The sequence below is a fragment of the Camelus ferus genome, chromosome 32 (assembly GCF_009834535.1).
Source record: "Camelus ferus isolate YT-003-E chromosome 32, BCGSAC_Cfer_1.0, whole genome shotgun sequence".
Classification (NCBI taxonomy): domain Eukaryota; kingdom Metazoa; phylum Chordata; class Mammalia; order Artiodactyla; family Camelidae; genus Camelus; species Camelus ferus.
This window is the reverse complement of record NC_045727.1, coordinates 11,273,074-11,293,137: the sequence shown is the minus strand read 5'-3', so window position 1 is coordinate 11,293,137 and position 20,064 is coordinate 11,273,074. Positions and strand designations below refer to the sequence as shown.

The following is a 20,064-nucleotide window of genomic DNA, read 5'->3' as shown; positions in this document are numbered from 1 at the left end:
TGGCTGTTGTTTTAGCCAACTGAGTCCTGATTTTCTGTCACTAGAAGTTGAGACATCCTAACAGATATTCCTGTTAAATACACCAGCGTGATACCTGTGCAATTCTGCATCCAACAAAGGAGGTTCCATCAGTGAAAGAGGAAGGACAGGTGCCCATGGAACTCAGTGTTGCGTTAGGAACCCCATCATCCAGAAGCAGATGGCCTCCAGGTGTGACATCAGTCACTGCTCCCACTCAAGCATGAAGACTGGGGTCACCCCAATGGGCAAAGAGCCTCAGTCAGTGGACATGCTGACCCAAGACAAGAGCAGAAAACCAGAGGATGGAAGTCACCAGCGACAGCATGACCAGTCCAACACCAAGGAGCAGCTCCTCTACCTGTGTTTCCATGCTTTGGGTCATATGCTTTAAACAAAAGTCACCGTGAGTTTCCTCTTCCTCGATTAGTTTTTTCCCTACTCTTTCTCCTTTTTCCCTCCTCCCAGGTGTCTTGAGGGCAGTTAAATTTACCATTAAATGTGTAGATTGCAGAATATCAAGAGGTTCGCCGCAGGGCGGGCAGAGTGGTCATCACTCAGAATCCCTGAGCTTGGGAAGAACACGTGTTGTGTTGGCCCTGGCGGCTGTGCCCTGAGTGATCTCAGGAAGAGGGAAATGCACATCCGGCAGGTGGCCGAGTAACATTAGGAGGGGCACGTAGGGAACCAAATACATGGGAGAAAGGTGTCCACACATGCTGGGTAGCCAGCCGAGGGGTGGCCCATGGGAGCCGTTAGTTTTTCCGCCCCGCTTCCCTTCGCCCCTGCTGGGTCACAGCTGCAGGCAAGTGACCCAAGGTGGTTCCAGAGCAACCCGTCTTCCTGGATTCCGAGCTCAGTGAAGATGCTGGCGGCGGGATGTGGTTGGAGTCGATGCCCTGAAGGCGGCCTCCCAGGAGGAAAGGCCATGCTGGGGCAGGCAGTTGGGATCCTCGCAGCACCTTGGACCTGCCCCTCTCAGGCCTGCTTTCCAGTACTTCCTTCCCTCCCGTGAGCAGCCCAGCATCCTTTGCATTACCCCAATTTTTCACACAATTGGTCAGGGTCTGCCTGTCCTGTTTGGGACCCCAGAACTGTGTCAGTTGGCTTCCAACAGGGAAATCGAAGAGGAAACGCTTGTTCCCAGTAAGACCACACGTGTTGGCAGCCATGGATCCAGAAAGCAGGGGTCCTCCCTCCCACACAGCGTGGGACTCTTCCCTCTGCCACCTCCACGAGGAGACATGACACTGCAGGCAGGGCAGGAGGCTGGGTGGGGACCTGCCGGGCACCCTGCCCGCATCCCTCAGCTTGCAGCCTGGGGTGGCATCATTAACGGGCTTTCCAGGGGTACACGGGAGGCACTTACCTTCCAAGTGTGATGGCCAGGGGCCCAGCAAGCAATGCTCCAAGGAGGCCCCCCAGCGGGTACAGAGACACGATGAGGGACCACACCAGCAGGACCAGGTGGTCAGGCAGTGGCCGGCCGGTGCGCATCTGCCACGTCTCATTGGTGAATTCCTGAATGTACTGGGGACAGAGAGGCCAGTCACCCCTGGGTTAGGGGTCCCCATGAAAGGCCTTCTCCCCCCAGGCCCTGCCTCTGTGCAGGAGGCAGTCTCCTGAGCAACCCTACTCCCCATGGTGGGACTGAACTCGCCCGAGCACCTGGCACATGAAAGCACCATGCCCGTGTCTTTCAAACACAGTGTCTCCTGGAGCTTAGCACTGGTCAGTCTCTATTTGCCCCTCTGAGTCCACTCTCAGCCCCATCCCCCTGCTTTTGGCCTGGGCCACATCAGAGGAGGCAGGAGGGCTGTGTGTCCCCAGGGCACCCTTCCTGGGAGGTTGCCTCAGGCCATCTACAAAGCCTGACCAAACATCACTGCTCCACTCAAAGAGGTGAAAACCACATGGCCTTATCCATCTGGTTTCAATGACTGCTCCTTCCATGTGTCCCTTGGGGGGTAGAGGTGGCACACTAAATCTGCATGACCGCACTCCCACTGGCCTGTGTGTCCTCGACATCCCACACATCCTTTGAAAATCGTCCTTTGTGGTATCTAAACCAAGTGACTTTTCTGGAGTGTGCAGCATGTTTCCTGGGTACCCCAATGGTGACAAGCCCTGGGAAGTGTTCTGTTAGATACACGTTCTCTGTTCATTGTTAAGACTGGGAATCAGGCCCACAACTTGCCCTCAGCCACAGGTCAGGGCTGCAGCCACATGGTCTGGACACCCAGAGCCCCATCCCCCAGAGCTGCTGCTCCAGGTCAGTGAACAGAGGCTACGTGGTTAGGGATGGCTGCACTCAGGAAGACCCAGATACCCTTCCCTTGGTCAGAGATGAATGTCAGTGTCAGCCCTCTCCTGCCCGGGCCAGCCCCTCTCCTTCCCAGGCCAACTCCGGGTATTAGCTGTTAGCCTGGTACCCGCCAGGTCCCTCTGGGGGAAGGACCTGTCCGGGGAGCTGGGACCAGAGCCAGCCTCCCCTGACCCTGGCTGCAAATCCTCAAGGGTGACTATTCAAGGGGTTAAAGAGAGCCTGTGAGGCCAAGAAAGTCCCATTTTTAGGGGCTCGTGGTGGTCCAGGGGATTCCGCTGCTGACAGATCCCTCTCAGTTTGCACTGTCAGTGTGCACTGAGGTGGACACTCACACTCTTACTGATTAAACAAATGAACAAATGCAGCGAGCCCAGACCTCCCTTTCTAAACCCTCCATTTCATCCTTTCTTCAAGGGACCGGGCTGCTATAGTTGTTTCTGCCCAGGATGTGCACCCATCCCCAGCTTCCACCATGTGCTAACATACCTCCCTTGGAGGGAGGTTCTTTCCCACTGTCAATCACAGCCCCTATGCAGTTGGTCACCTGACCCAGACCTGGCCAATAGGAGTGCTTCACTTTCCTGACCACGTGATTGGCCAAATGGGCATGTGATCCAAACGAGCCAATCAGAGCCTTCCCCAGCCTTTGTGCTGGAACTACCAGGGAGGACTTTTGTCTGGGGCTTCCCAGTCTAGGACAGTCTGAGTCTGGTGACAGCTGCTATTCTGTCCTGGGTGAAGGATGAGGCCCCACAGGATCAGGTGAGCCCCATTTCTGTCCTGGGGCCTGGTTCCTGCAGCCCCACTTCCTTCCCAGCTGTGTGACAGGACACTTGCCCCTTCTTACTTAGGTGAGTTAGAGGTGGCTTCCATCACTGGGGCTGAGAGAGCCATCCTTCCCACAGGGACTCACTGAACATCGGCACAGGCCAGGCCAGCAACAGGTGCTGGGGAGGGAGTGGGGACTCCAGCTGGGGGTTGCGGAAGAAAGGCTTCAGGAAGGTGATGGCCCCTTGAGGGGCTCCTGCAGGTGGGACAGAGAGGGCTTCCCAGCAGAAGAAGCCTTCAAGAAAGGGCTGGACGTATTTGAGGAACTGCATTTAACCTGCTTTGGTAGCAAAGTTGGGGGAATGAAGGTGGGAGATAGGTGGACAGGTTCTAATCCCAGGAGGCCTTGGACTTCAGGTGGATGAGTCTGTCCTAGTCCTTTAGGCACTGGGGAACCACAGAATGTTTCTGGGTAGGGGAGTGACTTGATCAAACTTGAGAAGATCTGGAAGGGGAGAAGCTGAAGGCAGGGTGGCCAGTGAGGAGCCTGAGCCAGAGATCCAGGCAGGAGAGATGGGGTCTGAACTGGGATCGTGGAAGAGATGAGAGGAGAAATGGCTAGAAGGCAGAAGTAGTTAGGAAGGACTTGGTATCAGAGAGAGGGAGGGCAGAGTCAGGGTGGACCCCCAGTCACTGGGAGATGGTGGAATCATCTGCTGATATCAGGGACCCAGGAGGATGTGTGAGTTTCAGGGGAGGTTGCAGAGTTGGGTTTGAACCCGCAGGACCTGTGGGACATCCCAGTAGAGGTGGATGCGTGGGAGAAAGCGCCACCAAGTGGATGCTGGCCTGAAGATCAGCTGTTGGCCCTTACTCAGCACCCACTGGGATGGTGACGGTGGGCACGGAGGGTACATACCAAGGTCGGGGCATTGATGATGGAGAGGTTGTAGCCAAACTGGAAAGTCCCACCAATGCCAGCTGCACAGATGGTCAAGAGTAGGACCCAGCCCTGAAACTGAGGAGAGAGGAGAGGACACAGAGTGACCAACGACAGCCTCCACCTCCCTCCCGGGGTTGGAACTAACCAATCACAGCATTGCAATCTGTCTGAACCAGGCAGTGATGTCTCCACTTTGCAGATGAAGAAACCGAGGCAGAGGGGAGAGGAGTTGCCTGGATCACACGGCTGGCAGGTGGCAGAGGCACCCCAGCCTTCTGCTCTGAGTCCAGGATCCCGCTGCCCCCTCACCCCGACCCCACCCCTGGCAGCATTGTCCGGAGATGGGCAGCCGTTCCCGGCCCTCCTTGATGGGCTGGCCCCGGGCATGCTTGCTATGGCTTGGGGGACAACGCTCCAAGCTGGAGTCCCAGGGGAGTGAAGCTGTGCCTTTAGCAGGACAGGAGCCCCTGAGCCCCAATAACTCGCTTCAGCGAAACTGTCTCCAACAGAGTGGATGGGCCTCTGGCTCTGCCCTCCTAGCTTGTTCTGCAGCAAGGCTAAGAAATGGGGCCACACAGAGCTACACATGTGGGGACTTGGGGGCATATGGACGAGCAGAGATCAGCCTGGCTCCTGGGCTTTGTCTTTTTGGAATCACTTTCTCGCTGGCCCTGGGGATGATAATGTCCCTCCAGGCTGGGGGACAGCCAAGGTATGCATGCACCACACACACCTGGTACAAACATGGGCAGCTTTTCATCCCCCTGCGACACCCTTAGAGCTGGAGGGAGAACACCCCAAGGTACACTGCCATGAGGACTCAGCACCCCGATACCCCGTCATTAGGTTGGCATTTTTTTTAGGGATTCACAATCTTATTTCTGGGGAAGGTATAGCTCAAGTGGTAGAGCACATCCTTAGCATGCGTGAGGTCCTGGGTTCAGTCCCCAGTACCTCCATTAAAATAAACAGAAAACAAACTAATGGTCACAATCTTATTTCTATTTTTTCTCTTATACTTTTCTTTAAAAATTCAGTATGTGCTGAAAGCTGAAAGCTCTCCGCTCTCCCAAAGAGCAGTTCCCAGCAATGAACTGCTTCCCTCAGATATTCTCCTAGATAGTCGCCAAGTGGTTAACCATACAAAAATAAAATCGCTGATCTTTCCCCAGTAAATTGATACCACCATTTTCTTGTTCTGGCAAAGGGTCCCCCAAAGATGAAGTCCTGGTTCATGTTTATATTTTTTAAAAAATACTTAAAATACACATTTCATGGCACAAGGATGTTTGGCTAAGGCCTTTCTGAAGAATTTCCAGGACCTCAGAGCTACTTACTGATCCATCAAATACTAAGTGCCCGTCCCAGCCAGGAACTGAGCTGGGGGGTAGACACAGCTGGAAAAGACAGATCTGCTTCCAGAACATAGTGAGAAACTGGACTGGGAGTCGGGGTGGGCAGGGGGGTGGAGGAAGAGGCGTTGAGGGCAGGATCCTGCCAAAGGTCTGCAGGCTGGTCCATGACTGGCACCCTGGCTGCTCACAGTCCCTACAAGGTCTAAGTACCTTCCTTCCAAGCCTGAAGCCATAGGGGGAAGGCAGGTCAGAATCCAGGAGTCCCTTCTCACTGGAGTCACGTGGACACTCCATGCGGGCTGCGTGGAGGGCAGAGTTCCACTGAGACAGCAGATCTGCAGGAAGCCACAAGTCACGCAGTGCCTGATGTGAACTGAGCCCATGTGGCCAAGGTGCTGGCAGGTCTCCAGGACAGCATAAATCACCTACTTCCGTGAGACTGAGGTTGTCTCCTCCTGTGACTGGTCATGGAAAGTGTTCAGACATAAGCTGTGCTGGTGATTCAGCCTCCCTACCATGGGCAATAAACCTGCAGTTCTAGGTGCTGGGGATAAAGCGATGAACAAAAGACGAAATCCGTGACGTCATGGAACTTCCCTTCCAGTGGGGGAAGATAGGCAGCAGCGAAATGAACAAGGAAGATATATGTCGGGGGGGTGGGGGGCGCGACAGAGACAAAGCAGGGAGAGGTGAGAGGGAGAGTCTGGAGAGGGTGGTCAGGGAGTAAGCACTGAGAAGGGGCCATCGCACGAAGACTTGAAGGAGGTGAGGGAATGCGCCATGCAGGCATCTGAAGGAAATCCGTGCAGGCTGGCGGGAGAACCCAGAGATGGGGAGATGCGCGGGTCTGGGCGAGCTCTTCCGGCTGCCCCACATCCTAGGTGACGCTGGACGTCAGGGAGCCTGGTGAAGGCGATGAAAGTTGGGGAGAGGAGTGAAGGTGGGAAACAGACCCAGGACAGGATGAGGCGGGGAGGACCGCAGTGCCCAAGGGCTGCTGCCCCTGAGGGCGTGCCCAGACCGCACGAGGACCTGAGGGCCCAGGCATCGCGAGGGACGCTAGCCTGGGACGCGGCCGTTCCGCCAGTCCTGCACGCTGATACCCCACGCAACCTTGCACTCGCCCCAGCCCATCCCTGAGCGTGAACCCCTGCTCAAGCTCGTCTGGGCCCGGCACCTAGCTCCATTGTGCAAACAAGCACCAGATACTTCCGTACCCTGGACGCTTTCGTTGAGCCCTCCAGAGTGCACTCAAGCCCGCAATCCCTCATCTGAGAAGCCGGGGCCGGCGGAATTCAAACCTTCGCCAAGCGCGGATCGGAGGGTAAGGGGAGGCGCATGCGCGGTGGGGCGATAGCGAGGCGTAAACCCGTCTCGAGGCGGAGGCGGACGCACGCGCAGTGGGTGTTGAGGGCGGTTTGACGAGATGAAGGTTCGCGCACGGCGCGTGGTGCCCAGAGCGTGCGGCCGAGACGCCTGCGCAGGGTGGGGCGGTGGGGGGGTCCCGCGAGCCCGTCACCTGGGTCCGAGGCTGTAACTGCGGCTCCTGTTCATCCTCCGTCCCTTCCTATCCTCAGCTGTGAAGGTGAAAGGCCACTGACTCCTTACTCGGCCGAGCCTGGGGCCTATTTCTGCAGACCGGGAGTTCTGGCCCCAGGTCACCCCGGCCATCCCCCAGCATCCACACCCGCAGGTCTCGGCCGGTAGCTCTAATCACCGCGCTCCAGGCTTGCCTGAAATCCCGGCCCTGGCCCCTCGTCCCCACGTCCCCTCCCCCGCTGCCGCCTCAGAGTGACTCCCTGCTGGTCCCTCCTGCGCCCCGCCCCTCGAACCCCCTACCAGCCCTTCGGCCCGGCCTCCTCTCCCACTCATCTGGCGCCCTTGCCCGCCACCAGGGCCAAGGAGGCCCCTGTCGCCGGGAGGACCCCGTCCCCGAGCACTCTGAGGGCAGAGCCCTTGATTCTGCACAGACATCCCCACTCTCCTCCAGTCCAGGTGTCTCCACCCTTTCCCTGGAGGAGGAACAGTATTAAGAGAGACGAAAGGCAGACCCACCAGTCCCTGGAGTGCTCTCATCTGTCCGTCCTGGCAGAGCCCGTGACTTGGAAAGCAGACAGGAGAACCGGTCTCGGATTGCAGCCGTGGAATCCGTTGCGCGAGAGGGCGGCCCGGCCTATGTGCCAATATTAATCCCGTCCAGTGGCCCCTGTAAGGTGAGGAACCACAGGGCCCAGTGGGCCAGATTAATCTTTTATTTCTCAGGGCTTCCCAGGTCCTGCGTGGAATCCAGGAGTTGGACTAAGGCCAGATGGAAACCAGACTTGCCAAAGATGTTATTTGTGGTCATAGAAACAGATCTGACAGTGACCCTAGGAAGTCACCTGAGCAAAGACTATGGTAGGAGTACATCAGAATGGATACTGCAGTGTCTCTATTGCTCCTGCTTAGTTTTTGCTTTATTTTTGCTGATCTGAACTTTTCAAAGTTTCTTCAAAACACCATGCACTTTTAAGGGAAAATGCAATAAAATATTAGCAGTTGCTAACTTCATGCTTTTCTGCATCTACTGAGATCATGTGATAATACCCGGCTGCCCCACCCCCACCCCACCTTGGTTCTCCCTGAAATGCCGCCTGAACTCTTCGCTGGAGTCTGACCCCCAGTGTGTGGGCTCCCCGGCCATTAATTATTATCCTGAAACAAGGAAGCTTGAGGTTTCTCCTTGGCAAGCATTAGCTGGGAGCTTAACCTTGAGTATGTGAAAGTTAAGGTCGTGAGGGTTTGTAGCTGCCAAGGGGCTGATGGCTAATCCTCTCAACAAACCACACGTGGGTGGCTTCAGGCTCCTTCGCAGAGGAGTCCCTGAGACTCCACGAGGGGCGGGGGCCTACAGCTCTGGTGGGAGTCTGGCCAGGCTGTCAGATCTCTGAGTCCGGTACAGACCCTGCGGGATGGGGCAGCTTGGCCAGTTCGCTCCGCTGGAGTCGAGGTAGCGTGAAAAGAACGCCCCTGACTCCTCCTCCCGGATGGGGCTTCCCGCGTGGATTCACACTCACTCTCGGTTTTCCCGGTGAGAAGGTGGAGGTGAGGGCAGGGGAGGTGGGGTGCCGGCCCCACGCCCACTAGCTCTCAAGACCTCCCAGCTGGTGGCCAATGTGGGCGTGACGCCCCTCCATCGCTGTGGGAGCCACGCCCCGCGCTCGGTCCTACACTCTGGGGGCTCTCTGTAGACCGGGAAACTGAGGCCCAGAAAGGGCGGGGAGCGGAAGGTGGGGGACCAGCCCCTGGTACTCAGCAGGAGGCAGGGAGCAGCGTGGCTCGCACCTAAAGGAATAGATACAGCAAAGCTGGCTGGAGGGCTCCACCGGGTCCACACCCCACCGAGCCGCCGTTGCTCCTAGCCGCAAAGAAGCGGCTGGGCCGCCTGGCCGACCCGGGTCTGCCCCAGAAGATGCCTCTGCCGTTACCCGGGCCCACGGATGCCCCCCTCCAGGGATTTGGCCTCCAGACCCACGGGGGATCCATTCAGGCCGCCCCCGCCAGTTTCCCATGATCCGCCCGCGCCGCCGAGACCGGCTGCGGCCGCGAGGGGGCGACAAAGCCCAGGCCTGCGGGAGTTGGGTTGGCGGTCGCTGGACCTCCCGGGGCTGCGCGGTGGCAGGGAAACAGAGGCCCACGTCAGGGGCCCCGCCAGGTGCCAGGCACCCCTGGGCGCCGAGTCCTGGCTGAGCCCAGGCATCCCCTGTTCCACGCACCCCAAGTAATTTTGCTTCCTTTATCCTGCGCACCCAGCCTGCGCGCGGCCAGTTAGGCCATGGCTTTGGGCGGGAGCTGGGAGGCCTGGCATCCAGCCCCTTGCCTCTGCGTCGCTTTGTGCCTCTCCTCTCTGTTCCATGACGGGTGGGACAGAGGTCTGAGCAGTTGCCTAACCCCTAGAGCCAGGGCTCTCCAACAGGGCTCAGCAGGCCTCCATCACTATGAGTGGTGGGTGGGGCCCCACCGCAGATGATCGGGATTCGTGCCTGCCCGGATCAGAGGGCTAAGCTGCTCTGGCCCCACTGCCTCCTCTCTGAGCTCTCAGTTCCCTCGTCTGTCAGCTGTGGTTTTCAGGAAGGACTGCGGGATTGGGGGCAGCCCCCTCCTCCTTGAGGCCTTCCCTGTTCCTCCCACTTGGACTGGCATCTCTACCCAATGCTGGGAGCCTCCAGAGGGCGCACTGGGTGGAGCTCAGGATGCCAGCTGACCTTGGGCACCAGGCTGCCAGGGTGGGCACTGAGTTACCACCAAGCACAGCAGGTCAGCCACAGGACTGGCTGCAGCTGATGCCAATGGGGCCCCTGCAGTTCCAACAATTACTTTCCATCTCCCAGCCTCCGTCTGCTCACCTGTAGAATGGGGACATCATAACAACTGTCCCTGCACTGGACATCCTGTGGACAGGAACCCAGCCCTCTCTTGATCTCCAGACAGACCTTGCCCATGGGGGCTGAACCTTGGGGTGCTTCAGCCCAGCTGGACAGTCCCAGCCTGGGCAGGGGTATGGAGGGCAAGGCCCAGGAGCAGCTCCTGCAGGCTCTGCGCCAAATCTTCCTTCGCTTCCCTTCTCAGAGCTGGCTCCCACCCCAGTTCTGGGTCATTTCCAACATAATGATTCAAAAGAAAGAAAAAATCCCAAGGAACAACCAGCTAAACTGCCCCTCCTGGCCACCCTTTGATATTTGAGGACTGAACAGTCGGGCTGATTGCAGATAGGGGCTTTGAATCCATCTTAATTAGAAGGAAAGAATGTCCTCGTGGTTGGCTGTTCTAAAAATACAGCTGTGCCCACATCTGGAGGGGAAGGGTGGGAGGCAGGGGGTGGGGATGGCGGTTAGACCAGACTCTGAAGCTCTGACGCCTGCATTTTTTGGTCGGGGGGGAGCCCCCTGCCAGCAGGGCCCATGGAGTGGGGAAGGGGAGCATCACAGTGGCTGGTCCCCTGGGACTGGGCCACCTAGTGCAGGTTTGGGGTGGAGCTGAACAGGCAGCTCACCTCCTCCCCACACCCCAGCCCCAGTTTCCCCAGCAGTGCAGAGCGCCTGGTTAACGCACGCTGGTTCCTTCACCAGCCGCTGCCTGACCTGGGCACAGGGGGCCATTTAACTGCAAGCTTGTGACCAGGGAGGGAATTTTTTTCTGAATTTGATATTGAGGGCTATTTGTTAGTTTTTGTGAACTTGTCACTTGTTTTGTTGGTGTCCTCATTCTAAGCAGAGATTCAGTTTCCTACCTAATCTTGCATTTGTAACTGCGTTTGTTTTCTTAAAGAGGCCCCAATACCTCATGCAAGTCAAGGGCATCTGAGGCTGGGAGACCGGCTAGAGCAAAATGTGGGGGCAGGGCTTGTGGTGGTATCTCCAGGGCAACAAGGGTTCCTGTGGCTGGGTGAGCACCTGGCCTGGGGCTCACCCTTCCGGATGTGTGTGAGCAGGGCCTGGGCTGCTTGGCAGAGGTGTCGGTGGTGCAGGCCAGGTGGGACATGGGTAAACCCTGGGCCTTTCCGAGCCTGTCTGTCTGCCTGCTTGGGGTGCTGAGTCACTACTTCTAACCAAGGGTTCCAGGTCCCCGCCAGGCCACAGACCAGAGCTGCCTGCTGATCTGGCCGGCAGGTGACAAGTAGGAAGACCATAAGACAGTGTGCCTCAGGTCCCACCCCCGACCCAGGACCACACAGACCAGATCCCACGTGCATCCCCAGGCATTCAGACCCGCACGGGGCCGCGTAGTCTCCTCACTGTGTCTCCAGGCTCCTGTCTCCGTGAGCTTGTGTCCCCGGCCCTGCCATTTGGCTGACTTTGTCAATCAGGTAATCTTCCAAACACAGCCGCACAGCCACACTGAGCCCAAAAATAGCTGAGGCAGAGGAGGGGGAGTGCCTGCCAGCTGCTCTGAGGCCCTGGGCACCAGCTGGAGGTGGCTTTGACGTGCGGGGTAGTGGCCACAGCAGGAAGTGGGATTTGAGGAGCATTTGCTGAGGGTGGGCGGTGACAGCCAGGCGTTGAAGGTCAGGCTGGCCTGGTAGCTGGGGCTGGGGCTGGAGAGGAACCATCTCATCCAGCCACAGAGGGTCAGAGACTGAGAAACCAAGGTCCAGGTGGAGAGCCTTGTGCCCCAGCTGCTCAGCAGGAGAGCACTCAAGGGGCAGAGTCGCATGTCAGAGACATCCCAGGAGCCCAGAGGCAGCAGAGAGGTTTTACCTCCAAACCACAGCTGGAGAAGGGCCACAACGTGCATGTACGTGTATGTACGACAAGGAGCTGGGAGGGCTGGGCTGGGGACGCCAGGAGGACTTCCTGGAGGTGGTTCTGTCCCCACCGCACCCCAAACTCCGCCTGTCCCAAACCAGTGGTGGTCTCCATCCCAAACCTGGGCTTCTCCCACATCTCACCCCTCTGCCAAACGCTAAGGGCTGTGCCTTCCACATCCTTGGTCCTTTCACTCCCTTGCTGTCATGTGCCTGCTGCCATCCTCCACTCTGACCACTGCTTCTATTCCTGGCTCCTCTTCCTCCAAAGAGCTGCCATCTGATCCTAACCTTCCCACCAGGCTGAAAACTCCCGAGGCGCTCCACTGCCCTTGGGACAGAGACCACAGCCTACAGGGCCCTGCTCAGCCAGCGTCACATGGCACATGACTCCTCCCCTTGCCGCTGTCCCTCCATGCTACCTCAGGACCTTTGCATGAGCTGTTCTCCTGCAGGGCCTGGCTTATGCCTACTCATCCTCCCCACTGACTGCCTCCTCCCTCTCCATCCCACCCAGAGACCCACAAATTCCTGGAAAGTCGATTCCAATACCAGGCTCAGAGGGCCAGGCCGAGGTCTCTCCCTGTACCGCCGTGGGGTTGGCCCAACACAGCACACCTGGACAGTTTGTTGTGTGCTCCGGCCATGAGCAGCTGCTGCCCAGTGGGTTCCGGATTCAGTGCTAAAAATACCCAGGACCCAGACAGGAAGGGCCGCTGGGGACACAGCTGCTCCTGGGAAGTGCTGGCTGGAGCTGCAGCGAGGCCCACCCACCACGGCTCGGGGGTCCAGGCTCGGGGGTCCATGTGCCGGGAGGGGTTGGGCATTGAGCTCACAGCCTCTGAGAAAAGGCCCTGTGAGGGGTACCACATGTGGGTCAAAGGAAAACCAGTGCCTCCCGCAGTCACCTTGTTTCTGCTTCTTCCCGCTTGTTACCACAGACATGTGCTGCCTTTGGAATAAAATACATTTAAACACTGAGGGTGTGGGGCCCTGTCAAGAGGTAGATGAGCTCTGGTCCCTTCAGGGAGGGCTTCTTGGAGTAGGGAGCATCTCCACCACCCTCCCTCCCTCTCCTTTGAAAAGAACATCTCAGCCAGGAGGGAGGGAAATAAGTGAATGAAGGAGTCAGAGATGCATGCAGTCCTGGAAGAGAGATGCTGAGGCCTGAATAAGGGGTGGCCGTGGTGGAGGTCTGTTAGAGGGGAGGGAAGGACTGGAGAGTTCTGTGGGGCTGGGGAGAGGCAGGGCAGGGATGGCTTCAGGTTTCAGGGTTGTCACTGGTGGCTCATGAGTGTCTCTCCTGGAGTGTGAGGCCTGTGAGAAGGATGGCCGGCTGAGGGCACACAGGAGTGCCATCCTGCCTGTAGGCACTGGGAGAGACTGGACAGGGGATTCAGGGGTTCTCTGGGTGTCCCCAGACCTGAGGACTCCTGGGTTCATTGCTCTGCAGCAGACAGGGGCCCGAGGCAGTGAGGTGGATTGGAGGGCAGGCCCATCGTCACCTTGCCTGGGGACCATGGGCCCTCCTTCTGCCATAGTCCTCAAGAGAGCCCGAGAGAGAGAAGGCAGCCCAGCCAGGAGGTCTAAATAGCCATCACCAACCAGCACGCTCGCCTGCCTGTGTCACCTAGGCCCCTGGGGACACGTGGAGCCCAGGGCTTCTCTCCATATGTAAGTGTCTGGAGGAGGCTGGGGTCGGAAGAGTGGACCTGGTGCCTCCAGAGTGGCCTGTCCTGGGCCTGACACTGGACAGGAAAGCCAGGACTGGTGATGGAGGTCAGCCCCTGGCCCTGCAGTGTCTCCTGCTGGGCCTCAGCCCCGACCTGAGGATACCCCAGGGCTCTGAGAAGGGAGCTCAGCAGGAGAACTCAGCCCTGCTCCCTGGATGCCCCGCCCAGCTGGCTGCCCCCATCCTGGGCTCCAGCCTCCCAGGAATGTGCTTCTCTTCCTGAAAACCAGGCTCCTGCCTTATCAGCCCCATCAGCCCCATGGAAGGGGAGAGACAGACCCCCCCAGCACAATGACAGCCCCTCCCATTGGCCCCAGCTTGACCCTGAGCAGAGGGCCAGGCAGCGCCAGCTGCTAAGGGCCTGGGGGCAGGAAGGCCTCCCCTTCCCCACCAGACAAGAAACCCAACCCCCCTGGCTGGCTCCTTCCAGCCTGGCAAGGGCCGGCACCCACCGTGGTGTCTGAGGCTCTGGGTCTCCGCCCAGTTGGCTGCCATGCTGCCTCCTGGGTGGGATTCACTCTGCTGGGCTCACCTCACCTCAGACGTGACCTCAGCCTGCTTCACTGGAGAACAGAGGTTGTCCGAGGGGCTTCTCGGCCTGCTCCCAACACCCAGCCTCGCAGCACTTTGGTCCAGCTCCTGCTGTAGCAGGCTGACCTCTCTTCACTCCTGAACCAGGCACATATCCCTCTCAGCACTCCCAGCCTCTCCCTCCCCTCCCTCTCCCCCCGAGTGGGGCTCCTTGAGTCACTCCCCAGGGGAACCCCTAGTCTTCGTGGGATCCACCTGAGGTAAATTTCTCAGCCGGTTCTCCCCACTACAGTCTCCTCTGGGGGCTCAGGACCCTGTCTAGGGCTTCCCTCATCAGCTACACTCACATCCAAGGTTGAGTTCCCATTTGGTAAAGGCAGGTCCATCTGGGCACCTTCCTCTCCTTCATGCCTGCCATTATCCAGGGACCTTTGGTGTGGCTGCACCTCTCAGTCTCTTCCAAGGCCATGTCTCCCCAGGCTTCTCACTGCCTCGCTCCTGAAGCCCTTTCCTGGCTCTGCTGCAGCCCCGCCACCCCTGGCTGCCTAGGCCTGGCCTTGCCCCTTCTCCATCCAGCCTTGCCCCTTGGGCATCTTATGCAGGGCCAAACCTGTAAATGTCATTGGTCTGCTGAGGACTGATACCTACATTGGGACCGCCTGCCTGGCCTTTCCTCCAAAACCACACTTGGATTTTTCCAGGCGGATGTCATACGATACCCCAAACTCAGTGAGGTCAGAACAGGACTCTCCCTCTGCCTGCCTTCCCCTCAAGCATTCTCCAGCTCAGTAGAGGACACCGCCTTTCAATCACCCTGTGGCTCAGGCCTGAAAGTCACCCTTGACTCTTCTCTCAGGGCTCTGCCTAATCTGCTGGCAAACCCACATCCTGTTCCTCCTGGCCCTCCAGGCTCCACCTTGCCCACCCACATCCCTTGCATCCTCCCCCTGCTCACTGATTCCTCTGGCAGTCTACTGTCCTCACAGCAGCTGCAGGGATCTTTATAAAGTGACAGTCAAGCATCACTTCTTCACAGAGGCTTCCCAGATCACCCCATCTAGCATGGGGCCGCTACCCAACCCCCCAGCCTCCACTTGGCTGCTACCCCTGTCAGCGCACTGTTCTGCAAACTCACTCTCATTTTAACACAAACCCATGGCTCCTTTGGCTCCACCAGGAAGGATAGCATCTTTTGTTGGCTACTGTGTTTGAAGCATCCAGAACGGTGCCTAGCCCACAGTCGGTACTCAGTAAATGATTGACTGTTCATTAGAATGACTAAATGGAGTTTCTCTTTTCCACCAAAATAACAAGGCCTTTTCCATCCCGTCCACTTGCGCCAGTCGGCCTTGGCACCCTCGTCCCAGCGGGGCTGTTAAGTCCCAGTCTGGCCCCTCCTCTGGTGGCCATCGTGGGGCTCCCCCGGGGGCAGGTAGGTTCAGCGGGCCTGTTTACGCTCGGGGATTTGGACACGCAGCCGAGCTCCTCCTTTGCTGTAGGTTAGGTGGCACTGCCTCTGGTTCTCGGAGGGAAGGACAGCCCGGGCCGCCAGGCAGCCCAGGTGAGCCAACAGAGCCGTGCGGCCGAAGACCGGTTCCGCCCCGCCCGCAGGGCCCCGCCCATTCAGTCTCCCGGTGCCTCGATCCGGTTTTCTCTTCTAACCAGTAATGCCAGCCCCGCCCCTGTGTTTGCCCCGTGGGTCCTCGCTATTGGTCCTCCCCTGGCTTGCCGCGAAGCGTCTAGTTCCTCATTTGGCCATATGTTCTCCCGCGTGGCTTCCGCGGGCACCACAACAACTGCCACGTGCTCAACCATGGGGCCTGCTCATTGGCCCCGAGTCTCGACCCGCCCACGCCCCCGGCTTCCCGCTTCCTCCTCCTATTGGCTACCTGCCCCAAGACCCCGCCCTCAAGCCCTGGCGGGCTGCACCTCCGACGCGGATTAGCCGAAGGCGGGAAGGCGGGGCTTAGAGGCGGGTTAAAGAGAGCGCGGGCTATCTGGACACGCGTGTTTCACAAGGTTCAATGGCGTGGCGGGGTCTGGCGACCGAGTTCCTGCAGGTGCCAGCGGTGACGCGGACCTACACCGCGGCCTGCGTCCTCACCACCGCCGCCGTGGTGAGTGGACCCGACGGGTGGGGCGTCGCCAGGGATACAGCCCCGGGGGTTGCCGTGGTCTTGGTTGGACCCGCCCCCCGAGGGCCAGCCCCTGACGCGCCCCTGGTTCCGCAGCAGCTGGAGCTCCTCAGCCCCTTCCAACTCTACTTCAACCCGCACCTCGTGTTCCGGAAGTTCCAGGTGAGGCCACCCCGCCCCTTGCACCTGCCTGCCCCGCCCTCCCTGCCCGCCTCGCGCATGACCGCCCGCCCCTCGCAGGTTTGGAGGCTCGTTACCAACTTCCTGTTCTTCGGGCCCCTGGGATTCAGCTTCTTCTTCAACATGCTCTTCGTGTATCCTGCGCGGGCCAGGCCGGGGTGGGGAGGCGGCGGGGAGCCGGGAAACTGAGGCCCCGCCCGGTGGCACTTCCTATACAGACGCTGCAGGTTCCGCTACTGCCGCATGCTGGAGGAGGGCTCCTTCCGCGGCCGCACGGCCGACTTCGTCTTCATGTTTCTCTTCGGGGGCGTCCTTATGACCGTATCCTTCTCGGTCTCTGGAACCTCTGGGCCCGGCCGGTGCTGGCTCTGGGGCCCCTCCTTGAGCGCCGGCCCGAGACGGAGTCCTTCCCTCCAGCTTAGGATGTACTGAGCGTGCAGCGCGTGCTCAGCTGTAGATGCCAGGGCTAGATCTCCAGTGCTGTACACAACACACCTTAGGGTGGTGCGCAGAAAAGAGGGCGATGGGCCTGGGGGCCGAGCCCAGAGAGCCAGTAGCCAGGAGGAGCTGGGGTAGGGACGGGCAGTGGCGCGGGGCTGGGGTGAGGTGGAGAGGCAGGGCAGATCAGGTGGTGCCTGGAGGCCACAATGTGGCCTTGGACTGGGAAGGCCACACGCGGGCCATAGGGGAAGGGAAACCAGCAGGAGGGTTCCAGGGTTTAGAAGTCCCAGGGGCCCTGGGCAGGGCCTGAGGCCTTGACTCTGGCCCAGCTGCTGGGGCTCCTGGGCAGCCTCTTCTTCCTGGGCCAGGCCCTCACGGCCATGCTGGTGTACGTGTGGAGCCGCCGCAGCCCCCGGGTGAGGGTCAACTTCTTCGGCCTCCTCACCTTCCAGGCACCATTCCTGCCTTGGGCGCTCATGGGCTTCTCAATGCTGCTGGGCAACTCCATCCTTGTGGACCTGCTGGGTGAGCCTGCTGTCTACCCTGCCCTCCTCTGGCAGGCTGTCTGGGACCTGAGGGCCTGCTCAGCCAGAGCCCTCCCTCCACTGGCACTGGACCTCTCATCTGTGTCCCCACCCCGTCTCCCCACCCTCATGGCTCCTGTTCTTCCAGCCCCTGGAACTTCCAGCTGGCCTGTACTGTAGGTTTCACTTCTTGAGGCCTGACCTGCTGATGCTTCTGTAGGTCCTTACCTAGGTGGGGACAGGTGGGTCAGGGTTCCTGCTTTGAGGCTCCCACTCCTTCGATTTTTCAGGCCCTCCCCGCCCCTGGTCCTGCCCACTTCCGGGCCAGTCCTGGTCCCACCCTGGGCTGGCCATCTGTGCAGGACATTGGGCACTATGGAGTCCCAGAGCAGGTTCTGGATTGTGGAGGGTGGCCTCGGCAGCTGGTGGATCTCCGCAGGGATCGCTGTGGGCCACATCTACTACTTCCTGGAGGATGTTTTCCCCAACCAGCCAGGAGGCAAGAGGCTGCTGCTGACCCCCGGCTTCCTGTGAGTGCTGGGATGACGCCCTCCCTGCCTGGCCTCAGGTGGCTCCCCCACCTCATGGGGCACCCTGCTGGCTGCAGCTCAGCTTGGGCCCCTCCCGACAGGAAGCTGCTACTGGACACTCCAGAGGAGGACCCCAATTACCTGCCCCTCCCGGAGGAGCAGCCACAACCCCCGCAGCAGTGACCCCTCCCAGGGCCAGGGCCAGCCCCAGGGACCTATTTTCCCAGCCTTGGGCTGGCCTGCAGCCCCTGACCCCAGCTTGCAGCACAGCTACCTGTCATGGAGGCTGAGCCCATACCCAGGTCCCCCCGAATAAACACACTGACCTGCAGCCTCTCTGCCCATAGCACTGGCTCTCCTGCCTCGGCCGGCCACACCCTTCCACACAGGGCAGGTGCTGCTGGCCTCGACCCAGGGCCACCAAGCCTGGCTTGCCCTCTCAGAACAAGTGCAAGGGGCAGGATGAGTCAAGAACCTGCCCAAGGTTGCCCAGCAGAGCTCTGAGCTCACAGGTGGCCGACCCGGGGTTCTCTTCCCCACCCTGCTGCTGCCTCAGTGGAGCCCTGGGCAATCCCACCCACTCTGGCCACTGCTCCCTGCCAGCCAGTGAGGGGCATCAGATCTTGGTGGCGGGGCCAGGACTGGGCTGTCCGGTCACGCCGTCTGCGGGGCTCCTGCCTGTGGTGCCCACAGGCTGACGCCTCCCTGGGCCCCTCCTGCCCTTCCAGCAGCCCACAGGTGGGCCTCTGCCTCATCTGCCTGCCAAGCAGCTAAAGGACTGGGCCAAGGACCCAAGGGCCAGGTCAAAAGAGGACCAGACCCTTTCTATGACCCCAAAGCCTTAAGTTCCACCCCAGCAGAATCCTCGGCAAATTCTGCCCCTGCCGGTTTTGGCTGCAGACCCAGAGCCTCATCAGGCCCGCAGCTCACTTTTCTCTGTAAAGTGGGCATCAGATGACCAGTCTGCAAGCTGGTTTATTCCTGGGTCGGCAGCAGTGTGAGGGCTCCTCCAACGCTGGGTGTCACATTCACAGATGACACAAATATTCACTGTGGAGTCAGACCTTAACTTCACGGGGAAACCTCTGCAGCAGCAGGTCCACAGCGGGGCAGGCTGGCGGCGTATGAAGGCCCCACTCCAGGCCGCTCCCAGGCAAGTGGCCGGCCGGCCCAGTGGGGTTGAGGCAGGCAGGGGTCACCCCACCCCACCAGCTGTGGGGCTTGGGCTGTCCTGCTTATAGACCGAACACCTCACCTCAGCAGCGGAGCCCACTGGTCTCCAAGGCCAGCTGGGCTTGGACTCTTCCTCTTTGTTCAAGGCCTTCCAGTGAAGCCCAGCTGTCCCCTTGCTGGGGCTCCAGCAAGTTCCACTCCTGGATGGAGGGCAGTGGCTGGAGTACAAACTCCTTGGGAGCTGTCATGTCTCAGGATGTGCTCACGAGAACCCCCAGCCCAGAGGGCCAGGCCCATATCACCCCATATCCTACAACTGAGAACCCTCAGCACTCTGCTCCTGCCCGACGTGGGCCTTGGGCTGGGCTCTGGGTGCTGTGGGGCCCCTGCTATGTCCTGACCCTCAGCCCTGCCAGCACTGAAGGCGGGCCAGCCTGGTGCAGGGTCTTCAGTTAGACAGCAGCTGTGCCCAGTTCACCAGGTGGTGCCTGGCCCAGTGAGGAGGCCCACCCACATGTCACCCTGGCATGTCCCATGTAGAGAGGGACCTTTCCATGTTACAGAAGAGGATGCAGAGCTGGGAGGAGGGTCAGCCCATCACCCTCTGAGCCGGCGTCAGGCTTGGCTTGCTGCTCCAGGCTCTCCGTCACTCCTCACAGCCGGCTGGGAGGGAGGAACTGGCCCGGCCGTGGCACCAGCCGGGGGTGGAGATGGGCCCAGTGTTTCACACACGTGGCTGGGGGCATGGCGAGAGTGGTGCACGCCTGTTAGACCTGAAAGAGCTGGGCACAGGCCCTCGATCCCTGCACAGAACAGGGCCTCTGCAAGGCCCAGGGAAGCAATGCTCCCAGCTAGCAGCGGCCTGGCCAGCTGCACACAGCGGAGCCCCGGGCCCTTGGGAAAACCTGTGGCTGCTCCAAGAGGTGGGGCAAGGCTGTGGGTGACAAGCAGGCGGCTCTGCCCTCTGACAGCAAGAACTTGCCCAGCACCTGTGGGTGGGAAGCTGGCATGGAGGAGGAAGACCTGCTCTGACTCAGGATGTGCAGTGGAGGAGGGCAAGGGGCCTGCCCACCAGCCGTGGCCACACGCCCAGCCACCTGCCTCGTGCCCTCCCCACTTCTTACT

General features: G+C 59.7%; 2 protein-coding genes across 33 annotated transcripts in view; one reads left to right on the top strand and one right to left on the bottom strand.

Moving 5' to 3' along the window:
- The window catches only part of SLC2A11 (solute carrier family 2 member 11), a 22,724-nt gene extending 8,282 nt beyond the window's left edge, over positions 1-14,442 (bottom strand). Inside the window, exons 1-9 of one of the 18 annotated variants that reach the window (XM_032471751.1) lie at positions 14,304-14,442; positions 13,958-14,094; positions 8,467-8,734; positions 7,466-7,616; positions 6,930-6,987; positions 5,840-5,871; positions 5,621-5,745; positions 4,032-4,130; positions 1,388-1,548 (exon numbers count right to left, since the gene is read on the bottom strand). In XM_032471751.1, the coding sequence (XP_032327642.1) occupies positions 1,388-1,548; positions 4,032-4,130; positions 5,621-5,745; positions 5,840-5,871; positions 6,930-6,964 (452 nt within the window). In that variant the 5' untranslated portion in view covers positions 6,965-6,987; positions 7,466-7,616; positions 8,467-8,734; positions 13,958-14,094; positions 14,304-14,442. Of the gene's footprint in view, positions 1-1,387; positions 1,549-4,031; positions 4,131-5,620; positions 5,955-6,627; positions 6,832-6,929; positions 7,247-7,465; positions 7,973-8,466; positions 8,763-13,957; positions 14,095-14,303 lie in introns of those variants that run through there. The other 17 variants (XM_032471759.1, XM_032471752.1, XM_032471753.1 and 14 more) reach the window with 17 other exon arrangements.
- DERL3 (derlin 3) lies at positions 8,292-20,064 on the top strand. Of its 15 annotated transcripts, none has more exons than XM_032471769.1 (9): positions 8,347-8,399; positions 15,461-15,517; positions 15,976-16,073; positions 16,191-16,253; positions 16,332-16,405; positions 16,499-16,592; positions 17,042-17,237; positions 17,527-17,766; positions 17,868-18,651. In XM_032471769.1, exons 1-9 carry the CDS (start codon positions 8,362-8,364, stop codon positions 17,947-17,949), a joined length of 942 nt encoding a protein of 313 aa, XP_032327660.1. In that variant the 5' UTR covers positions 8,347-8,361; the 3' UTR covers positions 17,950-18,651. The 15 variants fall into 15 exon arrangements, with proteins under 15 accessions (XP_032327667.1, XP_032327673.1, XP_032327660.1 ...); XM_032471768.1 differs by having other exon boundaries at positions 16,188-16,253; positions 17,868-18,129; XM_032471776.1 differs by lacking the exon at positions 16,332-16,405 and having other exon boundaries at positions 8,292-8,399; positions 15,456-15,517; positions 16,188-16,253; positions 16,490-16,592; positions 17,868-18,654.